At 39.3% G+C, this 23,865-nt stretch overlaps 2 protein-coding genes across 3 annotated transcripts; both read right to left on the reverse strand.

Moving 5' to 3' along the window:
- Positions 1 to 12,528: 12,528 nt before the first annotated feature.
- On the reverse strand, positions 12,529 to 15,931 carry arl4aa (ADP-ribosylation factor-like 4aa). 2 transcript variants are annotated; one of them, XM_034103200.2, is made up of 2 exons: positions 15,788 to 15,931; positions 12,529 to 13,983 (listed from the first exon to the last, which is right to left on the reverse strand). In XM_034103200.2, exon 2 carries the CDS (start codon positions 13,877 to 13,879, stop codon positions 13,277 to 13,279), a length of 603 nt encoding a protein of 200 aa, XP_033959091.1. In that variant the 5' UTR covers positions 13,880 to 13,983; positions 15,788 to 15,931; the 3' UTR covers positions 12,529 to 13,276. The 2 variants fall into 2 exon arrangements, with proteins under 2 accessions (XP_033959091.1, XP_033959089.1); XM_034103198.2 differs by lacking the exon at positions 15,788 to 15,931 and adding an exon at positions 15,072 to 15,219.
- A 571-nt stretch (positions 15,932 to 16,502) lies between these two features.
- Positions 16,503 to 18,654, reverse strand: c16h7orf78 (chromosome 16 C7orf78 homolog). Its single transcript, XM_034103444.1, has 4 exons — positions 18,094 to 18,654; positions 17,793 to 17,877; positions 17,520 to 17,662; positions 16,503 to 17,196 (listed from the first exon to the last, which is right to left on the reverse strand). The coding sequence occupies exons 1-4, from the start codon at positions 18,529 to 18,531 to the stop codon at positions 17,110 to 17,112; spliced, it is 753 nt and encodes a 250-aa protein (XP_033959335.1). The 5' UTR covers positions 18,532 to 18,654; the 3' UTR covers positions 16,503 to 17,109.
- Between the last annotated feature and the right edge of the window lie 5,211 nt (positions 18,655 to 23,865).

The raw sequence follows: 23,865 nt of genomic DNA on the forward strand, positions 1-23,865 counted from the left end.
TTTATTGTGTTTGCCTAAAAGTACGTACATGTACGTACGTTGAATACACAATATAATGGTATGAGCCTATAATATAGCTAGGCATTTTTCTTTTCAAATAACAAACCCCCACATATTCCCACAAAACACAATACAACACAAAGGACTGAGGCTCATTGTCCTCAATGGTATCTTTGGCTCTGCAGACACAAATAAAATGCAACAATATGAAAATACGTGACTTTAACATGTTTATTCCAAAAACTATCAAAAATAATTACTACCAATTAAATTGTACTGTAGCCATCAGGAAGCAATTAGCTTTTTTATCCTGGAGATAATGTGTTTCCCTTTAATAGTGTGTTTTATAACCTATTTCTATTTTCTGCACTGCCGACTGAATTTCCTTCTGGAGTTCTAAAAAGTGCATTGTAACATATTTCAGGTTACCATGTCAGACCACAATTCTCCTCAGGGTGTTTTAGGGAAACGTGCTGTCAGCTCTTAAATTCAGATGTGAAATGATGCTTCACTCTGAATTTAAAATAGCCTTATCAGCCCCACCACTCATAGAAACGCCAACATGCTATGAGACAAAAGCGAATCAAATAGGAGATATTTTGTCAGTTGGCTATTCCCAGAAAGGGATTAGGACTGAGAATACAGAGAAAGCCGTACAAATGTCACATTCTGTGTCATGCCACAACATGTTGCATGAAATTATTTTGGCAGCATCATTGAGTTATGTTTTTTTTTTATCGCCGAAATGCAGATGTTGACAATGGCTGACGACGGATTGTTTGCTGCAAGGTTTTCCTTCCCAGAACGGCCTCTGCCCACGTGTTTGTCCACCAGAGAGTGTGCAGAGCCGGCAGTAAAGACTTCCTGCCGGCCACGGATACACCTGCTCCGTCAAACAGGTCTACACCGAGCCAAACACGTGTGTCACGGCCGTTCCCTGTAGAGAGAATTTATTGTTATAAAAGCTGCTGAACGTATAGAACACTATCCAGTTTGTCAAGAAACATTGTCAAACTGTTCTGTTTTGTTTCAACATGCAGGCTTACCACTCTGTCTTTAAAGGGCATATCTGGACTCATGTTGTTTGTTGTTGTTTTAATTACAAAACATATGCGGTGCTTTTCTTCTTTATTTGCATTTTGCCATCCAAGAACCTAAAAGGACAATCTATGATTTAAGCATATTCAAATTAGGTATGGATACACAGTGAATCATCATAGTATAAATGTCATATTACACATTTTAAAGTGCTGGAGGTGTATTATCCTTTGATGTTGTGCCGCCAGGTCAGATTTGTATAAATCCTTGCACAAAAAGTACTGACTTGCTAGAAAACTTAAATGTTGCATTGCTTTGGGAGTCTTTCTCAAACATAACCTGATATACAGACTGAGTTGCATCTGCCTGGGAGAAGCACACCATATTTATGCTCACACTAAAATAACACAGCTGTAAATGAGCGATGTTGCTTCAAAAACATTTCTGTAATCTATCATTATCACTGCGCACAGGCTACTTTTCCTCCACTAGTTTTACTTCCTGTTTCTTCATCATTCACTCTTCCTTCCATTCAAGTTTTTCCAATGTCAACATCCATGACATGCGCTGATACCCGCGGCTGGAAGAAAGAAAAACTTCCCCTGAAATCCCCAGAGTGAAGTTCCTGCAGCATTTTTGACATGTAGATAACAAGCTGTTTGACTCAAGCCAGTCATTACATACAAATAAGTTTTCAAAATAATGTATTTTGTGGCTTCAGATGCTCAGGGTAATCATTGCAGTGATTTTGGGGCACCATTGAAATGTAGTGATTGCTCCTCTGGCGAACAAGGAATTGTCTGTCTTCTCTGTGGCTTCAGAGGCAGGTGGAGGTAGACACTGGCTACTTTTGAAGTCTCTGCTTTCAGTCCTCGCTGTGTCTCTGAGCCCAGGGGCCCCGCTGCAGCATATCAAACGGAGCCCAAAGACAAAGCTACTTTGTGTTTTTTTTCATGGCCGCAAAGATAGATTGCTAATGAGGCTCCAGTCTGTAACGCTGAGATCTAGCTTTGGGACTCTTGTCTCGGATTTCAGCTCACATTGCAAAAAGAGAGACTTTATCAGTCTGTTCTTTTTTTACTGCGACTCAGGTTAGGCAGAGAAAGGGATTTCTAAAGCCCTTTTTGGGTGGTTTATGGTTCCTCTGAATATATTAAAAGAGCAGGACTGCATCAGTGTTGCATTTTATCTTATGCATTTGCTTTAGCTTTGCACAATACTGTCGAAATACTCATACAAACAAAACATAAAAGTTTCCTCTATAATCCTCATTTCAATGTTGATTATATATTTTTAAGTCATGAAGGAATATCAATTTCCGTGCTGAATATTGAAAACTAGACTAAATTAATAATGGTGTAGTCTGTCACTTAACAATGGCTTCTTGTGTTTTATTTTACAATTTGTATTGTATTTAAGGAAAATGAATAATTATAGTTTCTTTGTATACGCATAAATCACATATAAGCATATAATCATTGATATATCTCATTGTAGCTGTATATTTCTGGATGAATATAAATGCAGAAACAAACACTAAATCAGTAGAGCAACCTGTGCAAAGGGGGATTATAACAAAGCCTTTCATAAGGGAGGAAAGGTGTCTGTAAATGCAGACAGATGTGACAAACGGGTTCTGCAGAGTTTCTTCTTCAACTGCCAGTGCACAGGAGCTTAACATAATATTCAACCCAGTCTCGATTTTAAAAGCAATGTATTTCTATTGGTAGTGTGTTTTGTGCCTGCACCATGTCTTTCTGTCCGGTCGGGCCTTGGAAGACCAGAAGCTGTGTGTTTCATAAAAACATTTTCTTACTCAATATCTTCCCCTAAGCCTAACCCTATCCCTTTTATTTTAAATTGTATAATGTCGGAGTATTTTTTACTGTCCGCGAGGAAAAGAAATGGGGCTCAGAGCCTCAGAATACTGAAATCTGTATTTTTTGTCATCTTTTTTCCCTTCTAATTTGTTATTATTTGGTGCAGGCAGGAAACATACTACCAATAGAAATACATTGCTTTTAAAATCGTTCTGTGTCAGAATACTGAAAACTGTATTTTTTAAATCTGTTTTTCCTTCTAATTTGTTATTATTTCCATTGTTTTTAAAATCGTTCTGTGTTACACGAAAAAAATGGAGAAATCGTGTTGGTGAACACGAATCAAGAGATTAATTTCGTGACTATAACACGAAATGCTGTGAGACTGTGTTGCAATATTGTGAATACCTGAGCATTAAAAACACAATCAATCAACTACTGCAGTGAATACGTTCTTTGTAATGTTCAAAATGTGGATTTCAGTTTCGAACATCAAATTTCAGAGATGTTTTACAGAAACCACCATGTAAGTTTCTTTAACAAATCACCATTTCTTCAAGGGGTTCCATATTGTTGACACAAGCATGGCTGCAAACCAAAAATAACATTTTAACTTTGTGTAACTAGACAAGAATTGTTGTCACAAAGTATTTATTGAGAGGGCTCTATATGGCAATCACAGACTTTGAAAATAAATGAATTATGGTAGATGATTCTAAATTGAGAAGGTAACATGTCCATGGGGGTCACTCAGTAGCATGAAGGACATAGCTAATTACATGTGAAGGATAGAAGATTACTCTGCTTTAACTGGACCGTCAGTCTTTTCAGGCAAATCTACGAGGAAGACCCTTCAGCTTAACCAAAGACTCACTGAGTGTCAGTTTATTAGAGAAGGTCACAATTAGTCATTTCAATACTTTACTGCAGCAATTCAGCAGAAAACTCCAATCATCTGAGTAATTTACAATATTAAATGACTTCATTATGAGGGATACAAACCTATCTCTGACGATATTTATCATGTTTTTTAGACTGTATTATCACATGTTGATGGGTCATTTTTACATGTAAGCATTGGAAGCAGTGAAGTTATAAAAAACAAACTCTGACATGCAAGGTTTAACTGAGAGTAAGACGAACAAAAGAGCACTGTGGGAGAGGCAGTGATAAGAGGCTTAACGTTGGCTCAGTTCAGGGCAGCGAATTTACTGCCATGTGAAACAGAGTAGAAAGAGAGAAGGGAGGTGGTGAGTTCTTACTGTAACTAAGCCTGAAACAATCTGTTGTTTTAAATTGTTACAGAACAAGTTCACAACTACAGTCAGTTGTTTTCGTCAGCATAAACAAATGATTTTTAATGTGTGTGGAATACACTTTCAAAAGTTACGCATGCAATAAAAGCTTTCCAACAATAGCTACAGTTTTTAAAAACAGTTCCAGCAAATTAGTAAAAGCTTTTCAAGTGGCATACATTTTTGAAGGAAATGCATGCATGGTGAAACTATCTTTTTATTTTAACATAATGAAAGTTGTTCCTAAACAGTTAAACCCCTGCAACTTTCAGGTGTAACTGTCACGTATTGTAGCTAACTGAGCCAGCTTACACAATTAATGTTAGCTTACTAATGTGTTAAAACAAACACAATAATACATTAAATACAACACAATATGAAAAAACGCTAGATGAAATGATGTCAAAGAAAAATATTTCTACAGGTGTAATTAAACACATCATCAAGTTAACTACATTGGAAAGGATTATCAGTCAAGTTAAACATATCATTTGTGTTTTTTTTTGGATGATGCTAGATAACCCATTTAAGTCTTTTAATAGATATAAGACATCCCCAAAGTCACAACATATTTAGACTATACATACACATTTAGTGCAATTAACTGGTGCAACGCAGTCCTGTGGACCATATGTGGCGGGGGAGCCTGCCTTTCATTTATTTTTGATTTATAGCTCTGAGGGAGGGGGAAGTAACCCAGGCCACCCCTGCCCCCCCCCCTTTCCCTCCCCACCCCTCGAAAGTTTTACACCGTGTAGGAGTTAGGAATCTTGCTCTCATATGCCCCTTTCACACCAGCGCCTTTTCAGCTCCGGCTCGGAGCTAGAGCCTGAAAAGCGCCGGGTTTTCCAGTTCACACCGGAGCTGCGCCGGCTCTTAGCTCCGGAATCCGCTTCATTTTCAGCTCCAAAAAATTGTCGGTCCAGAGGCAAGAGCTTTGGAGCTAAGAGGTGACGTCGCTTACGTCTCTCTTACGTCGAGGCGTGCAGGAAACTAAACCCACCTCCCATGGGTCGACTGTTATGCCTGCCTACAAGCAGTAGTGCCTATAAACACACTTTATAAAGTCAGGCAACACTAACCAGGCTTCGTGTGATTCTGTTTATTTGTGCCTTACTTTGACCATCCGTTCACTGTTATCGATCATTGTGGAGAGAGGCAGACGTGTTGTTTTGTATTATTGCAGGTATCGGATGCAAGTAGTCAGTTTAGCTTCGGTTGCTATGCTAACATCACCCGTTTTATACCAGAGAAACTTTCATAACAGCGTTGTGATACCAAACAGTGTCAATTCAGACTGACACACATTCACTTAGGCTAAGGGGAACTGGGGATATGCATCAGCTGCTTGTGTGAGTCGGACAGTGAATACTTTAGAGCGGCCGCTGCAGTGTGAGCTAACCGGGAGCTAACGGGAGAATAAACTCCCGTGGAAGAGCAGCACTGCAGCGGTCGGTAAATGCTGCAGAAACACATTAATAAACAATGAACCACGGCACTCTGGAGAAAAGTATAAGGTTGGAGAAGTCGTTATTCAATTTATTCTGGCTTCGTGTGATTAAAAGCAACACGATCATCGACCCGACGCAGTTGTTGTTGTTGTTGTGAGCTGCCGTTGGGGGGCAAATCAGCGATGTAAACGGTGACGTCATGACGCAGCAAGGGCAGCTCTGGGGCGCCAGTGGGCGGTGTGAACAGAGCGGGAGCTGAAAAGGGAAACCGGAGCTGAACCAGAAAAGCTCCCGCTCGGAGCTAGAAACTGAAAAGCGCTGGTGTGAAAGCCGCAATAGAAAACCAGCAACCTGATTGTTCCACTCCAGAGCCAGACCCTGATACAGCAGCAGGGGGCATTTGATAATATTTCTGATCACCTCAAAGGGTGACTTTTTGGGTTGTTTTTAAAGATAATGACCTGATCTACGTCACACGTTCTGACACCCTGCAACTGACAAGACAAAGTACAGCCTCTTAACTCTCAGAGGTGAGACGGGTACCTCCAGGGAGACTGTGATGCAGATAAGAGGAATGCGTGCACACAGACAACCGTGAAACCCAGACTCTGTAAAAACCTCATCAATCCTTTCTTATCTGCACTTCACCATATCTCAGGCAGCACACTTCTACTTTATGAAACTGCAGGCTCCTGCTGTGAAGGGCCAGCTCAGATCGCCATGGAAATTAAAGCAGATTGGAAAACTCTGACATGGGGTGTTATTCATTGAGTTACATCAATATAAAAAGCAGCACCTTCCTCATGCCTGCTAAAGAAAACAGCCCAGTTCATTATTCGGCCCTCACTTTTCAGTTAATGAACTACTGGAGACTCCTGATGTTGTGGCTGTTTAAATACCTCAGTGTTATTGCCAATATCATGGGAGTCATACTGTTTGTACCGAGAGGAGGTCAGCAGCGTCGAGCCTCATTACACAAGGAGAGTCGAATACACAACACAGCAGTTGAGAGACCTCTCATTTAGAGTTGGAATAACATGCAGCGTTTAGGTTTCTCTGCAGATTAGATTAAGGCTGCGGCCCCACGAGGACGAAAACGGCTATTGGTCCAATGTGATTCCAATCAGAACAATTAGATTTAGTGGTAATGTGAAGTAAGAGCAGCTACATTTGGTCTCAAGGTTTAAGTAAGAAGCAGAAGTGGGGATTTTGAGATCACTAAATTAAAATTGGTGGCACGACAGGATTTAGTTGAGATTCATTATTTACACCAACAAAACACTGTGAGAAAAATGTGAGATGGACTGATGTGATCAAAAGGTTTCCCTTACTAAAAAAAATGCTAATTGAAACTGGGATGGAACTGAGAAGATTACAAATCATAATTGACATATACCTATATAAAACTGTAACATGTTACACCAATTCCCACTTGTTCTGAACAGCATGATTACCACTAACTCAGGAGGGAAATATTTCCTTCCTACTTTAAACACAAACACAGACACATCTAAATAACAAAGTCTATAGTGTCCATGCCCTGTGAACATTTAAAGCCACATATGACCTGGGCTGCATTTCATTTCCCTCCTCCTGACTGTACCCTCTCTCATGAGGCAGACATGCAATTAAAATATCTAAATAGAGCAGACATGTGCATGACCGCCATGTGAACCCTTTCCAAAGGCTTTTTTCTTTGGTTTGGGAATTAATTTCAGGGCTGACACTGCGAAGAGGCGTTTAGGTGAATTACAGACAGTATCTGATTTGAATGTCATTATCACACAGGGGGAGCGTCTACTTGACACAAATGTCCAGTGATTTGTTTCTCACAAAAAGACATTATGATAATGTCAGGCTGAAACAGATGCATTGCAATATTAAACGGAGAACAGACTGTGACATTTTACAACAAAAATGTTACAACAAAAATGTTCCACTGCAGATTATCATAAAATGTTGTTTTAGAGACAGAGACTGTCCCCTTCAAATACACATTGATACTACATTTAAAGAATATATCCGATAATGTGTAGTTGTTGTTAGAGGAAAACCAAATTATTTTGTGTTTTTTCTTTCTTCCTTAACTCCTCTTCAAACATTTGAATATTTCTTCTAAAGGTTGTTACTGTGTTAATGAAGTTTCTGTTCCAGCAAACTGTGTTATGTTATTCCTTTCTGTTTTTAATGACACGTTGAGGAACTCTAGGATCCTAAATCTTTCAACTATTCTGGGGCCTCTCTTCTGTTGAATGATGAAACTCCACTGGGCCCACTGCTCGCCATGAATTTCCCCATCAGTCAGTGTGTGAACATAAAGCTTTGGAGACCGCAGCCTAAACCCACCGTAATCCCTCATGCCCAAACAAGACCAAAGACAGATTTCACAGGCTTGTGCTTCACAATACCCAGTCTGGAGGGGACACGGCTCTTTGTGGGCCACTTTTTTTGTCTGGACATGGTTGCGTTGTGGATGTTGAGTGGGTATAACTGTGTGGCCCAAGGTTCAAGGTCAAAATGGTATGAAAAAGTAATTTGCCCGTCATTTTGTGCACGCAGACAGAGAGTGAGAGGTGACCGAGCAATCATCACCTCAACAAAGAAGCTTCCACACAGGCTGAGCCCAGGAATGTCACTCCATGAACACTGTCCCCCATCTGTGATGAAAAACAATGTTGCAGCACACAAGGGATGTCTTGTAGCATTATTGTAATACAACTACATTTATCTGTGAAATGATCAAAGTAACTGATCATTTATGTTTGCTTGAAGGCCAAAGGGACAGTTTATCAGAATTCAGTGCAATGTTTCTATATTTATTATTATTTATCAAAATAGCCTTACAGCTAGTGTTGCACAGTTATAGCTGATTGAATTCAATTCAATTCAAAACCTTTATTTATCCAGGTAAAATCCCATTGAGATCAATGATCTCTTTTTCAAGGGAGACCTGCAGCAGTAGGTTCCACAAGAAGACATAAAAAGATAAACAACAGAACAACAAAAGGACATCATACAGCAATTTACATATCTAACCACATGTACAGGTACCAACAGCATCTGATTTTGTAGCATCCAAGCGAGCTTTAAAAACATGTAGTGGTACTAGCTTGGTAATTTGATTAGATTACATATCCTCTTATGAACCCCTTTCACCCTAGTTTTGACACAAACCTGTGTTCTCCATTCAGTGTATCAGAGTACAAGTAAAAGGCTATAAAGTTGAACATTTGTGTGCTGACTTTTGCTACTCAAATCCCAAACATTGAGAAAAGAAACGTAAAAGGTACAAAAAAAAAAAGTAAACATTAAATGACTGAATTTCCCGAAAGTCCTCTTGGACAGCTTAAGCAAAAGACAAAAGTTAAATAAGGACCTGAATAACGACCTATGAAACATATTAAGCAACGCAGATCATTTAGTAGTTTTAGGTGTACTTGTGGGAGAAAATGTTGTTCAGTTTTTATTTTTAGGCATGAAAATAAAATTGAGCAACACTAAGAGAAAAAAGTCCGACCGGCATCACAGCGCTTCTAACTGATGAAGGATCAGTATTCAGGTGAGCAAAAAACGCCTGTCTGTGTTTCCTGTGTCCGTGTTGCCACAGCTCACTCTGTCTCCATGGATCCTGAGGATTAATGAAACCGGCTTCTCTTCTCTGCACCAAAGAAAACAGGAGTGCACTTCTCCAGCTCCTCAAACAGCGTCTCCCTCCTCCTCCTTTTCCCCCCTCTCCCCTTGCAGGTGGCCCCGTTTGCTACTTTGAGCGAGGCTTCAGGGCTACGGGAGGAATTCACATGTAAATAGGCCACTCGCTCTCAATAGACTGGGGGAAAATAATGAATCCCATCATGATAACCTTGCATAATAAGCAGGCTGGGAGTGTGCATATATTGCTTTCTTCTTTTTAAGTACACAATGGGATACATCTCTAAACTCAGCAAAATACGAGAACCCTTTGGAGGTGGATTTATGGGAAAGTGAAGTTGTGCATTTTGCCACAAAACATCGCTCTGACCTGGCCATGCAGATAAACAGCTTTATGGTATAAATGTAAAAGTTACCTAGCAACAGCATCACAACAAAACTAGCCTATTTTCAGACAGAAAGATTTTTCATTTCTTTGTGTCTGAGCATGCATCTCATTTATTTAAATATTTTTCCTTGCATGGACCATTTAAATGTATCCTAATGCAATCCTAATTTTCCAGATAAATTCAGCTTTTAGTACTCAATTAAATATCTTATTGTCATCCTTTTTAAAAAACAAAACAATGAAAAGAGCTCAGTTTATCATAAGCTTGGACATTCATCAAGATTCATCATGTTGTTGATGAATGCTAACTTGTGCTTAAAAATGACACATTAAACTTTACTAGCCAGAACAAAATTGATTTTATTGATTTTTACAAGATAAAGAGAATTAACTTGTTAAATGCCTTGTCTTGGTAAGGCTAAGGAAGATGCATACATCCACATTGATTAACAATTAGTGGCTGTTCCCAACCTTATGTGTGGGATTTGTTTTTTCTCATTCCTGTTATTTTTTTCTTTATTTGAAAAGGCAATATTATGTACTTGGTGGTTGAAGCCCTTTCTAGGCTTGTGTGAACATGAAGTTCACCCGGTTGAATCACCAAAACATGTGTATACGAAACATGATTTTGCAATACTCGTTTCGTAATTTTCTATTTTGGTGCGAAGCAAAACGGTACCTTACATCTGCAAGCCAAAAGTCAACACCAATTCCCAAGAAGCATTTGAGATAGAATCCAATCCAGGTTTACAGAATGGGTCAATGTTGGTTGAATTTGTGTTGCGTTTTGTCCTCAATTGAAACAAAGCTTTCTGAATTTGCTCTTATTAAAAGTGCTGAGGCAGTAATGGCTAAATATCATGGGTATTGTAGAATGTACAGCCATCTGCCAATATCATTTCCTTAAAAGGTGGGTTTAAATAATTATAATGGATGAAGACAACATTATGTAGAAGTATACTTGAGAGTCCATTTTGAGTGTTTCCAGGGTGTGACTATGTTGAGGAACATTGAGGATGTCATTAAAATAAAAACTTTGACGTGGAATTGACTCCTCGTCATCCAATATGTCATTGCTTCACACACGTCTTCACAAAACACAAACATTATTGAAGATGTTGTACAGTATTCATCAGCTGTGTGCGGCCCAACCTGTAAAACTAAGTGCCAAACTGGATCAGGCCCTAGGCGTATCTGCAGTACAGCAAGCTATACTGTAATCGCAATAATGAGAGATAATTCCTTCATGGATGAGCTACTCTAAAGAAGTAAAGCCCAAGAAGACACTTCAGTGTGCTTTGTCTTCTTGTCAGTCGGAGACTTTCGTGCCAAGCACCCCATCCGAGGTAAATGGGTTAATGCATTGACCTTGGACACGAGATGGATTCCCTCTAATCCACCTTTCACTAAAGACATTACCAGAACATGGATAAAGGCTGAGATAAAGGATGGGACTGAAGAAAAGTGAAAAGTTATTAAATGATCCGGTAAAGTAATTGTTAGTTTTAATCTCTGTATGTGGTTTTAGACATATTAAACTGAGTCAGCAAAAGACAGGTAACAGGCTTTTTGCTTTACCAAGCCAATAACCAACGGAAATCCTCTGGCGAGTGTTTCAGCAGATCAAAAGAATTGCCCCAAAGTCAATACAAGGCAAAGCAGGACATGTTCATTGACTTACAAACACACTAAAGGCTGACGTGGCTTTTAGAGATAAGGAAATAGTATCAGGAAAAGTGTGAACGCGCCTTTGACCTTTGAGTTTCCTTCCTTCGAAAACAAGTTAAGAAGAGGCACCTTTGTCATAACAAAACATGATTCATAAACTTGAGAGAAAAGGGGCATTCTGGGAATCGACACTATAATCAAAGATCCAGGAATTAAAAAAAATTGTAATGCTTTTAACTGTATGATTAAGGTGTAAAAAGCAACAAAAAAAAGATTTAAATTGCTCAGAGTGCTAAGGATATGTAGTTTCTATTTTCAAATGCAATAGACCCCCTGAGATACAGCACCAAAACCTCAAATCAAGGCCATAATTATCACATTTAACTGGAATATATGGTGAGGATGTTTGGCCATTCAGCCTGTGAGCAGTGCAAATCTGAATCACAGTTATGTTTGAAAGCCAGCTGCTGCAGGGGCCCGTCCGGCTTCACAGGCATTAATTGTTTCAAAGGAATGGGAGAGCAAATTAAAAATACTGAGCTACGTATCCACCCAGCTTAGTCCAAAAATACTCTGTAATGCCCCTGGCTTCACAGTGTCCTGCCCCAGCCAGTTGCACTGGGTCTGGTCTCCAGACCGCCCTGACAACATTTCCAAGTCCTGATTCTGTATGTGACGAATGAATACATCGCTTAACCCTTTACACTGCAGCAGCCGATGGTGGAAGGACTCGCTTTTTTACTGTGAAGAGCTTTGGGTTGTTTTTAAGTATTTGTATGGCTGACAGCAGCAGTGTAACATCTGTATGCGTACATGTTTCTCATTACACAACATGCAAATTGTTATTTTTAGTGAGAAATAAAGCTACGGTAAAGGAATGTCAACGTTTCCATTGCTGACACTACAGCTCTTCACACCAGCCATAAATCATTGACATGGACCTTCAGGTTGTGGGTGTGTATCTGTGTGAACATGAGCGAGCATGTTGCTTTGAAATGAAACTGAGGACATTTTAAGGATAGGTTGACTGAGCATGTTTTTTTTCCTCTGTAACCCTTTGCATTACAAACACGGGTGACAGCACAACGTTTATTGTTAGCTGTACAGCAGCTCCACTGGGGACACTGCTGGTTTAGTGCCGTTCTTTAAAGGCACATTGACATCTTTGAGTACCTCCTTTTTAAACTCATAAACAACAAAGTTGACATAATAACACCCTCCATACTGCCACATTGCTCTAAATGCTTTATTAAGCAAAACATAATGCACAACTTGTCTAATGTCAATGTGGTCAAATTGGACCAACTACAGTAGCATCTGTATTTCCCCCAAACATCGCTGTTGAATCAAACACAATATGCTGTATTTAAAAACTGTAAACTTCATATGAAGTAGAAATCTAAAGTGCTTATAAAAAAATGATATAAGACAGCAAGCAAGTCGATAATAATGCAATAATGCACGATAATACTTTTCTTTCACAAAGAAAGTCCAGTGTTAGAATAATAAGATATAATAATTACATATTAAACGGTGAAATAAAACACTTTTCAATATTTACAAAAAAAACCTTCAACTTGTCAAAAGCCTTTTCCCAAAGTATTTTTGGCGATATTATTTGGAACAGCCATTTCTGAAACATACAGCATCCTTTACTTCTATCACCCTTCCAGACCCCGAACCCTTAGTGCGTTTAAATCCATTTAAACCTTGTATATCATCTCCACACATGTCTGAAACTTTCTCATCTTCATTCTGTATTCCTTTAAGTGTCACTTCCTGACCAACAGCATCATCATCATCATCATCATCATCATCACAAGACCGGCAGTCAAAAATATTTTCTTCACTGATACAACTCAGCACTTTGAATCTGGACCTGCAGCGGATGCCTCTATCCACCCAGGACAATATCCTTCACATATAAGAGCAGTCGAGTCTTTCACATGTTCGTCTTTCAGAACAAGTCTATCTCTTTTTCCTCTGCTGCCGCTGCACCTTTCTCCTTTTAAGGATCATGTCATAGAGTCTATCCAAGCCCTCCCTTAGTCCATCGCCTATGATAGCGCAGGTTGGCTGCAGGTGCCAGGGAGTTGCAGGGCCCAGTTCTTTCAGAGCCAGTAATTTCTCAATTTCAGCAAGTCCCAAAGAGTGTCTCAAGTCCTGTTTGTTGGCTACCACCAGCAGGGGCACCCCCTGGTTTTCAGAGGTCTTGGCGATTTTATGGAGCTCTGTTTTGGCCTCCTCCATGCGCTCCGCATCTACAGAGTCCACCACGAATATGATGCCGTCCGTGCATCGCGTGTACGACTTCCACAGGGGGCGTAGCTTCTCCTGGCCACCTACATCCCAGAAGTGGAACGTTACAGACCTGTGGCCGCCCAGAGACACTCTCACCTTCTCCGCATTAAAACCTTTGGTGGGCACCGTGTTCACAAACTCATTGAACTGCAGTCTGTACAGAACGGTGGTCTTGCCTGCAGAGTCCAGGCCAAGGATGGCAATGTGAAACGACTGGAAGAATGAGACGTTTGAGACGAAGCTAGGTTGTTCAGACAATCCATTCCCCATCTTTCCTCATGAGGGAGGATTGGTGGTTTGGGAGATTTGATCCTATTCCAGTCCAGCACAAATCCTCAGAGCTGCTGATATTCCAAAAAGGCTCCAGCAATTACCTGAAAGCAAACTGCAAGTGTTATTGTGGGTGAAACAGAAGCAGTAGCAATTAAAGCAAGACTGTGTTACTTTGACTGTGGCCAACAGTTGCAATTACAGGATCATGGAAGATCACATTTCCCTACATTCACTTGTGTCTTTTGCTTTGTCATTGGGTAAACATGACCACGTAAGAGAAGAGTCATAAAGTCAACAAACTTAGTAATGAAAGTTACAAAACAACATCTATCTAAACTTTGCAAACATAAGCCACCATCAAATGATGTTAATACTAGATCAAGTAGGGCTGTAGTGTGGAGGGAGATTTTTTTATATAATCAATAGCTCAAATCCCTGTGAATAACTTGATAGTGTCTTTATTACTTGCAAAGCAAAATGAGCATTAAATCATCATGACAGTAATATCTTAGTGTTTTTTTATGAACATGATAACATTTGAAATCTGGTGACGTTCACTCGCAGTTTTCTTGTTTTTGCTTTGAGAAAGGAGACATATGAGGACCAAAACAAATGGGCATATTCATTTTCCATGTCACTCAGTCCAAGTCCACAATCCACAGTTGTGCGTCACCGAACATCCTCAATGACAAGGAAAGACTATTGAGCAATAAGCAATATAGTCTGATTTGAAAACACAAAGTCATACTGTATGCTACACAGCTGTATTAGAGCCAAATAATTAGCCAATGTACCATGGCAGAAAACGACATTTACTTAATTTCACACAATGAGGAGTTAACAGCCACCATACATCGAAAATAACTTCTTTATATTCAATGTAACATTCCTACAGGAGCCCTGTTTGCTAGTGTTGCAGTGTGTTACTGTCCTTTTAGTATACAACTACATCCCTCATTATATTTTAGAATAGGGCTTATTTTCCAGTCAATCTGTATTTTACCCATATGAGGTAAAGAGTACATCTACAGAGGATTCACACGACAGGTGAGCAAAGGCATTTCAATGTACATTCCAAAATGTGCTACCTCTCAATCTGAGCCATCTGTAGAGAAAACACAATACACCTAATACTTTCTGAACAGAAACGCAGTCCTTTATCGTGTAAACACACCAAAATTCAACTCACAGTGTATTTACGCCTTGTATGTCGGCCACAACGACAGCAAATCCTTCCTCTGAAGCGGACACAACCCTGTCTGTCTGTCTGTCCTGTGTCCCAGTGTGAATCCAACGCTGAGGACACTGCTGTCAGTCTGGATAAACGCCCACACCAGGCTCTGGCCCACACGAACACTGCGGGTGCTTTCTATTGGTGCGCTTACTAGATTCTCCGACAGGTGATTGGCTAAAACGGCTGTCAATCACATGTCTAGCCCGGGAACTAGGATCACCTGTTGCTCTGTCTGTCCGTCACACTACTTTACTTTTGACATGAATGTGTCATGTGTCGTTATTGATCCAAGATAAATGTGGTAAGGGAACCCAATATTTTTTAAATCGATGTTCTTTGTTAAAAACGACAGGAGAGGCAACAAAGGTACATTTCATTTAAAAGTTGTGAATGCAAATGCTATAAAAAGGCACTTTTTACGTTGATCAGTAATGCATTGTATCAGCAAATGTCCAATACAGTTGATCTGACAAAATATGTCGTCCAAGAGCCCTAAAAACACTTCTAAATTCCAGCCATTTTACAAGCTTGATCCTTCACAACATTCACGGTATTTCTAGCCCACATTCAACCACACACGGATATTCAACTAGCATAGAAACACCACGGTATGCTAGTAGATTAGCTATCTTAATAGCCACACCAGAATAGCCGTTACAATTAAAACGTACCGGAGGTTCAGCGTGTCGAATCAGCGTGTTTTCCCTTTTCTGTCCGTTTTTGTGTAGAGAGAATGCAGTGTATGTGTCTGCAGAAACAGCGCCGCCCCATGCGTGTTTTTGTTTAAAATGATTGGTCAGAAAAGCAGGAAAAGCACCACGCTACTACGGCCCATCATGCATGAAGGAATGGATAACAAACACCAGAGGCTTACATAACCTGTCTCTGTTTTTAAGCTCTTGTGTAGCCTTTGTCGCAAATTGTTTATTTTCACGCAGAAATAAGTACTTTAACAAGAACATGGTCCTGTTGTGGAAGAAGTACTCTTTTAATAGTCAGAATACCACAGTGTAGACATACAAACAAGTTAAATTCATACATTTCTTAAGTATTAGCACTAAAATATATTAGAGTACAACACACGACTTATTATTCAGAATGTATATAGTCCAAGTATAATGAGTAATATTTATTATTTTAATTATTGATTAATTAATGCATTCATTACGGTATGCTTGTGGATAAGCTATCAAATCCCTCTTTTTTGTTTCTAAGCTAATTAAACATGTTAAAAATTGCCAATTTTAACTCATACTGACCACTCTTAAAATCTTTCATATAATGGAAAATAACAAGCAAGAGCTGAAACCTTTCAGATTTTGTTTAGGGTTTATTACATTGTTTTGTTAGCTTTTTCTTAAGTAGTTAAGTGCTAATTTCCTGAAGCTTACTTTATAAGACGATTTAACAGACTCGGATTAAGTTTATTGTTTTTCAAGGATTTTTCTTAATTTTACTATCTGTGTTTTCCATTTTAAAGATTGTTCACAACTGCCAATACACGTTTGAACCTATGATTTGAACACAACAGCTCTGGTCAGTATCTTTATTTGCCATGCATGAGATGGAAGATTACATTACATTTTTCAGCATTTGACTGGATAACAGGGGATTCAAATAACACAAACACATGGCAGCGTGTGGGTCATGAGGTTTAATGCAGTGACTGATATTCTTTTCATTTTATATTTAGTCTGCGAGTTATGCCCAGAGTCACGGATTACTCCTTGAACGCATATGTTCAGCTATTTCAGATATGCTTCGAACATGTGCAGGCTTCGCGTGTTTATAATTCTTGGGGAACCGGGTGAGCAGCTGTCCGTGGTCAGTGGGCGTCTTAATGTGGTTTTATGACCTTTATGACCCCCAAAGTCCCTGCATGTTGACCGCCAGAACCTTAAAGCTACTAGAATCTCCAAATATGTCCCTATTTGATCATTATCAGGGATATGTACATATACATTTGATTTTTAAAAAGGTAAAAAAGACAAAGTTAGGATCTATTTTTCCATGATCTTGAGAGTTTCTCTTCCACACGATCCAAGAATGCACTGTACGCTCCTCTTCTGCATCTGTGTCTCTGTGAAACAAATATTCAACGTCAGTATTAAAACAGACGAAGCCCCAAACTGTCTAAATTGCAGTTAATAATAAAGATTACAATTATATTCAAATATAACAGGCAGCTTCAGTCAGGAGATCTAAATTAACAGGGTGTGTTTCCGCTTTCTACATCACCAGATGCCACATGTTTTTTTGGTAGGAGTAATTAGTAGGTTAAATGTAAGTAGAGCTTTTATTTTATTTTCTATACCACACTATAAGAGTAATCCATTACAAGAAAACCAACTAACTGACACAATTTGACATAGTATTTTTTTATGATGCCAAAACACCACTGACAGTATAGGAAGCTGATTTTGGAGGCCAGAGCAGCGGAGGGAGTATGAGCCTCGCATCCCATCTTGGCTCGGCAGCTCTATATGTGTCCATCCCTTTCTCGGTATCACTTGAAGTTAGGTCTGACCTGGTGGTAGTGTTTTGAACTGGAAAAATGTAATATATTCATTCATTCAGTACAGCACACATGGAAATATTCAGAATACCATATTCTTAGACTTAGATTGATCGGAAATACACTCAAAAAATGACAAAACATGAAGTTAATCCACTCACTAATGTCCAAGTGCTTCAACTTTAAATGCAGGTTACCAGGATCTCTTTCGTATGTAGTAACTATGTCTGGAAGGTCCTCATTGAGCTGAAATCAAAGTTGTTTTATTTACTTACTTTTGTGTTTAGCGCCATCTTGTGGACAAATCAAACACTACAAATGCTATATTCTCAAATGTAAGACATGACCCTGTCTGCTTTTTTCGATTCATCCTATGTGTTCCTCACAAATATGAACATTTGAATGTACACGAGAAACTTACAGAAGAAGTTATAAAACGTATTATTGTTTGCAGACACTTACCGGTCTGAAGTTATGTGGTTTTGGGTTCTTGTAAGGCCAACAAAGGTACTTCCCAGTCTTGACAAACATCAGCTCGGACTCAAGAGAATCGGGAGGCCTGTATGATGTGAGGAACTTTGGAGACTCTTCTCTTCGGAAACCCTCATGTAAAACCCTCGGTAGAAATGTTCCAGTTTTCCTCTGTGCTTTACTTGAAGGTGGTACTGCTGGATTTGAATGTGTCTTTCTTTCTTCCTTCTGAGGAACTGACAGAGACCTGTACAGTTTAAGAGAGAAATCTGGCGGTTTGATCCACACGTCGCTGTGGCTCTCAGTCTCGGGGTCGGGGAGTTGAAACCATTTGCTCCTTGCATACGAGAGATGCTGAGTAGCAGAGAATTCCGTTTTTTCTTCCATGCACACTTTGGACATCGGATGCAATAAACTGTATGGAGCCATGATTGTTGATTAACAAAGGTATTTGCTTACCTTGAATTCGCTACAGATATCCCCTGATTTGTCTTAGCTTAAATCCAGTTTCCCCTTGTATTGTTAGGATGTCAGGAACACAGTGAAAGGAGCAGACAGTGGTACAAGGGTTGATTACAGGCACTGAGGCACAACATATAAAAAGTGCTGCTTGGTAACCAGTGTCTTTAGTCTTCTTAACAAAAAGTGGGCTGAGCTCAGTGGGACAATAAAACAAAAACTTAGCAACTGTCCAAACAAAGGCCCTCCGAATAGAAGAAATCATGGCATCTTCTGTATTTACAATCGTTCTTTCAGGCTTGACAAAATAAATCTTTACATTTAGTTTCACTTTTACACATTAAGAAAATTATGTAAACGAATGCAGGACAATATAAAAAGATACTTATATCGTTTTAAAAAATAAAAACAAAGCAAGACAAGGAAAGATATTGAGAAAAGAGAGAGTAGTAAAGGGGCAATGTGAATAGACACACAATTAAATCAATTAAAACAAACAGACAAACGAGTAAATAAAAGTCAAGACAAACAAATATAAAATCTATAGAAATACCTCAAACTGTACTGAAGTACATTAATTATGTAGGTGCCCACAGAAAAAAGTGTGTATTCATTTGCCATGTTGGGATCCTTCCATTAGATGGCAGCATATCCTTCATTTGGTTGCAGTCAGAGTAAAGCTCATGCATTGAAAGTATAAAGAGATACCTTGAATTATTTTCATAGAAGCAGTCTTCACTCCTGTTAGTATTGTCCTTTTATAAACTGTAGTTGTAAAATTCCGACTGAGGCAGAGAATGTAAAGCACTGTAATAGAATTAATGAGATAATTGTTTGAGATAAACTGCCCTTGTTAACTTTACCAACATCATAAGTGCTTACAGTTTGCAAAGTGCAGCGGCGGGCCAGGACTTGGCGTGTAGAGATGATGCTTCTTCCAGACTCAGGGAGCGTAACGCTGACGTCTATAATCACTACATTTCTACTGACTGAACTTCAACAAAGGACAGGGACAAAGTCTGGAAAGAAGCTTAGCTTGTATTACCTCATAAATAGCCAAATATAAATATACGGTAAAACATTACCGTGCAGCACGCACTATATATCTAACTTTTGTACCTTTATTCTTTCACATGGTCCTTTGTTGAAGCAACCTTACCTTCTATGATGGATTTAAAATATGTTAGACATGCCTCTTTACATTTCTCTGGATGCTATAAATTATGATTATTATCCCGTTATGTATACATCACTGTGATCTTTATCAAACAGCTGTGTTTTTAAGATTTTCATCAAGTTTAAAGCTGTATTCATCAATATTTGTATATTAACAAAATTAATGAATACCTTTGATGGGGAAGTATTGTCTCCCAAAATCAGCAATAACTTCATCTAATCTATGTCTTGATCATTTTTTCAGCAAATTGTTTTGGTGTTTCTCAGTCTGTAACATTATGTTTTGATTTCCTCCCAGTGCTCTCATTAGCATTCTTTCGAGTTGTTTACCTGCCTCTAATTGGACAAAAATAAATAAATACTTCACAGAAAAATGGACGAGGCAAGTAAAATAGAAAGATAAATCAGCATCAGCAATAGTAGTCTATGGTTGTGGATATGTTTGGAATTATTACACAAAAATAACATTATACTGTATGTAGTAAAAATATTTTAATGCAAGTTTTTGATTGCTCTATACCTAAAGTACAACGTTTAAGCTGCTTTTAGCTTTTAAAAAAAATCATTTTAAGGCAACATATTTCCCTTGAGGAGTCATTGTAAACTTAGTCTTAGCTCCTGTATTGGTCCAAAAGTGTTATGATTATGATTATGGAAGAAAAACGGTTACATCAGAGGTCTGTGTTTCACCAGAGCCAGACAGACAGTGAGCAGAGCAGCTCCCCTCATGTAAACACGGTTCTGTACGAAGCAGAGTTTTCCCAGACAGTTGTTGCAGCAGTCCCTTTGCGTATCGACTCTGACAGCTGACACACGGGGGCAAAGGCAACAGGAAACCTGAGCTGAGAGCAAACAGCGCCTGTGAAGGAGCTGACCCCTCCAGCCCTGTTAAACCAGGAGCTGCCACCTTCAGGGGCTCCTCTCGACCCCTCAGCCCCGTGTCTGAACATCTCCTACCATTGTATCCAGTGACATTTACAGCCACTGCAGTCAGGCCTCGGCTGTAACAATTACAGGAGCCTTTTGTCAGACGTGACAGGCTGAGTGGCTTCAAAGACGTCTCCATCATGTCACTCTGACAACTTGATGGAGCCTAATTGCATTGTTGTTGGAGAAAGAGGAACAAGATAAATCATGCTGTGACACACAGAAGCTTTTTAAAAGATGGTTATGTAACTGCTGAATAAATTAGAAACAAGCTGAAACCGATTACTGTGCTGAGGAAAGCATCTTCCTGCTTCTCTATGATGTTGTGTCAGGAGGACCTCCATCTGTTTTTACTGTTATTGAGCACTGTCACTGAGGCAAGAGAGGATTTCTCTTTCTACCATCACTGCCCATTTCCTCAGATAAGAGGCTCCTTTTCCCTTTCATATTTGCTTTCATTTCAGGTCAGGCAGAGAAGAAGGTATACTGTAAATCAAGGAAATGTGATAAACCAGGAAATATCATAAATGTTGATAAATCACTTGCGTTTTAAATGTTCATTTAATGATGAAGAATCTTCCTTTTCTTCTATTTTTCCATCTTCATCCGCTTCAGCTTTTACTGATTTATTTTCAGATCAGGTATGTTTTTTTCAAAACCATAACAAAACCTTGAAAAAATACAAAATAACAATAACAGAAGTCATTATACAGTATGTCTAGTTTTGGTTAGAATTTAGATGTAGTTCAATTTGGTGAAAATAGTACTTTTGACAGAATTTAAAGGAACTGAAAACATGTTTTTTCAATCATGAAAACAGTTTTGGTTTCACACGATAGCTTTCTTTGCTGCCCTCACTTCCCTCACAAGTTTAAATTGGGAAGAATAGGCTTTGAAAAGATTATATATTTTGGTGGGCTAATCAGAGTATTGCAACAATCCAATAACAGTTTGTTTGTATTGACAGTTGTGTCTGACTCTGGTAGGATTGGGGGAGGTGTTACTGCATCGTGGAGTGTATGGGTCGGGGTATGTGGAGGGAGTCTGGAGGCTGCATGTCGGTGGTAAAAGCAGGAATAGCTTGTGTCATGACCCAGCTGCTCTCAGGTCACACTTGTCCTCTAAAGTATCTAAAACAAAGCAGCTCCTTCTCGCGGGCACAAAACAAACCCACCCTGAGCAGTTATTGCGTGTGATTTGCTCTTCACAGGTGGAAAGTATCATTAAGTACATACGTTTTTTTAAATACTGCACAATTCTGAGGTACTGTTACTTGTTACTAGTTTCTTTCATTACTTGCCCCTAGGAGTTTGGAGAAGTTTGAACCCAAGTCCAAATAACAAAGAGCTTCAATGTTCTCCATCATACGCCCTGAATGATGTACATGAGCCTTTAATGGCACTTTCAGACCTTTTTCCACCCTGTTTGATGCCATAACATCATCCGTGCGTTGGCCAAGACACAAGCAAAGGAATGATTACATGTAGACATCCAAATCTTCTCCACAGGGACTCAACAAAGGTAGTAGCCTAGCCTACCGCCGCACAGAGCCTTAACCCAAAACAAAAAGCACTTTTACCTTTAACTGAAAACAGTGCTGATTTAGACCTGTGCGGAATTCATCCTTTTAACACGTTATTCTTATTTTTACATGCAGATGATGGAGCGAGAAACAACAGTGAGGAAGACAAAAAGGTCAAATTGGTAAAGTGTGTACATGTTGAGATACATATCTGGCATGTATTCGTTTTGGACCGGGGTTTTAGGGCTGATTGATCTGTACTTAAATAATGTTCTTGTGCTTTTCTGCTCCTTATCCACTTTAAAGTTGTACAAACAGTTGTCTTGTCAGTGGAGGTTAGGGTAATTGCATAGAGTTTGCATTTCCTGCATCATTTAGCTGATATCACATTTCCCAGGGGACACTGCAGTGCTGCCATTACTCTCACGACGCATAACTGATTATAATGAGAGAAAATTGCACAAAATGAGCTCATGTGTAGATTATAGAATCAAACAAGCCATTTATCCCCATTTAGTTACCACTTTTCTTTGCTCCCTGGATGTAACTTGAAAGCTACAAACTCATTCATGCCATGTACTGTTTATATGGTCACTTGATGTTTTCCATATGGGAGATTGAATTGCCGGTTGTGTAAGAGGATGCATGAGCAGACGGGAAGAAATTGGGTTTCTACCTGATGGCTATTACAGGCTCTGAGCAGGTTGATGGTCCAGGAGATTTACGAGGGAGGGGTTATATCTCTCCTCGTGTGGGAGTCCGACAGACGAGCGTCTCACCAAGACATTCAGGCACCTCCACGTTGAGAGAAGACTGTCTACGACCTGCACAGCTGTCAGCCACTGGTCCTCTGCAGACCTGCAGGAAGGACTGTCTGAAGGGTTAGTCATCATCGTTAATCACAGATTATTGTCTTACTGACTTTATTGAAACTCAACAGTGCACTTAAATATTCCTCCTGCTTATTATTGGCAACAATCACCAGTCTAGGTTTTAAAGAATGGTTTCTACTTTAGAGTTAGTTTCTCGGTTTGAACAAGCTAAATATTTTAATATCTTAATAAATGTTTAATAATTTCACTCTCTTTACAGGCAAATGTATGGTGCCGGCCTATGAATACAAAATATATTATTTCCCCATCTTTGGCTCTGGGAAATGTTGGTGGGCATATTTTCATTATTATCTCAATTTAAAAAGCGAAATGAGTAACCACTTAATCAAGATATAAGCTAATCAAATGTTTAGTAGTAGCCCTAAATTGCTCTGTGAACATATTTGAGACAACATCTAGCTGCTTATATTTGACTGTATTCTCACCGTGATTTGAAGACTGCATCTCATCAATCGTTTTAGCTTTTATATTAGCATAACTGACCCAAATAACCCATTGTACACCTTATTCCTGGCTTATTCTGCTGCTCTTATTCAATAGTTTTCAACAGGACGATCCGCTCCAGCTCTTCTGGTACTGCCAGTGAAACTCTATATGTGAGTAGCCTGGATGAGTAAAACCGTGAGAAGGGAAACGAGCTGTTTGGAAAGAACCCGACTGTGATATCTGGCTTATCCAAAATCCCACTTGTTGGCTGAAGCTGTTTCCCTGAAAAATGTAGCATGTGGCCCATCTGTTTAAGTGGTTTGGAGTGTTGACTTGTAAAATATAACTCCATGATTGGAC

Source organism: Pseudochaenichthys georgianus, chromosome 16, assembly GCF_902827115.2.
Source record: "Pseudochaenichthys georgianus chromosome 16, fPseGeo1.2, whole genome shotgun sequence".
Taxonomy (NCBI): domain Eukaryota; kingdom Metazoa; phylum Chordata; class Actinopteri; order Perciformes; family Channichthyidae; genus Pseudochaenichthys; species Pseudochaenichthys georgianus.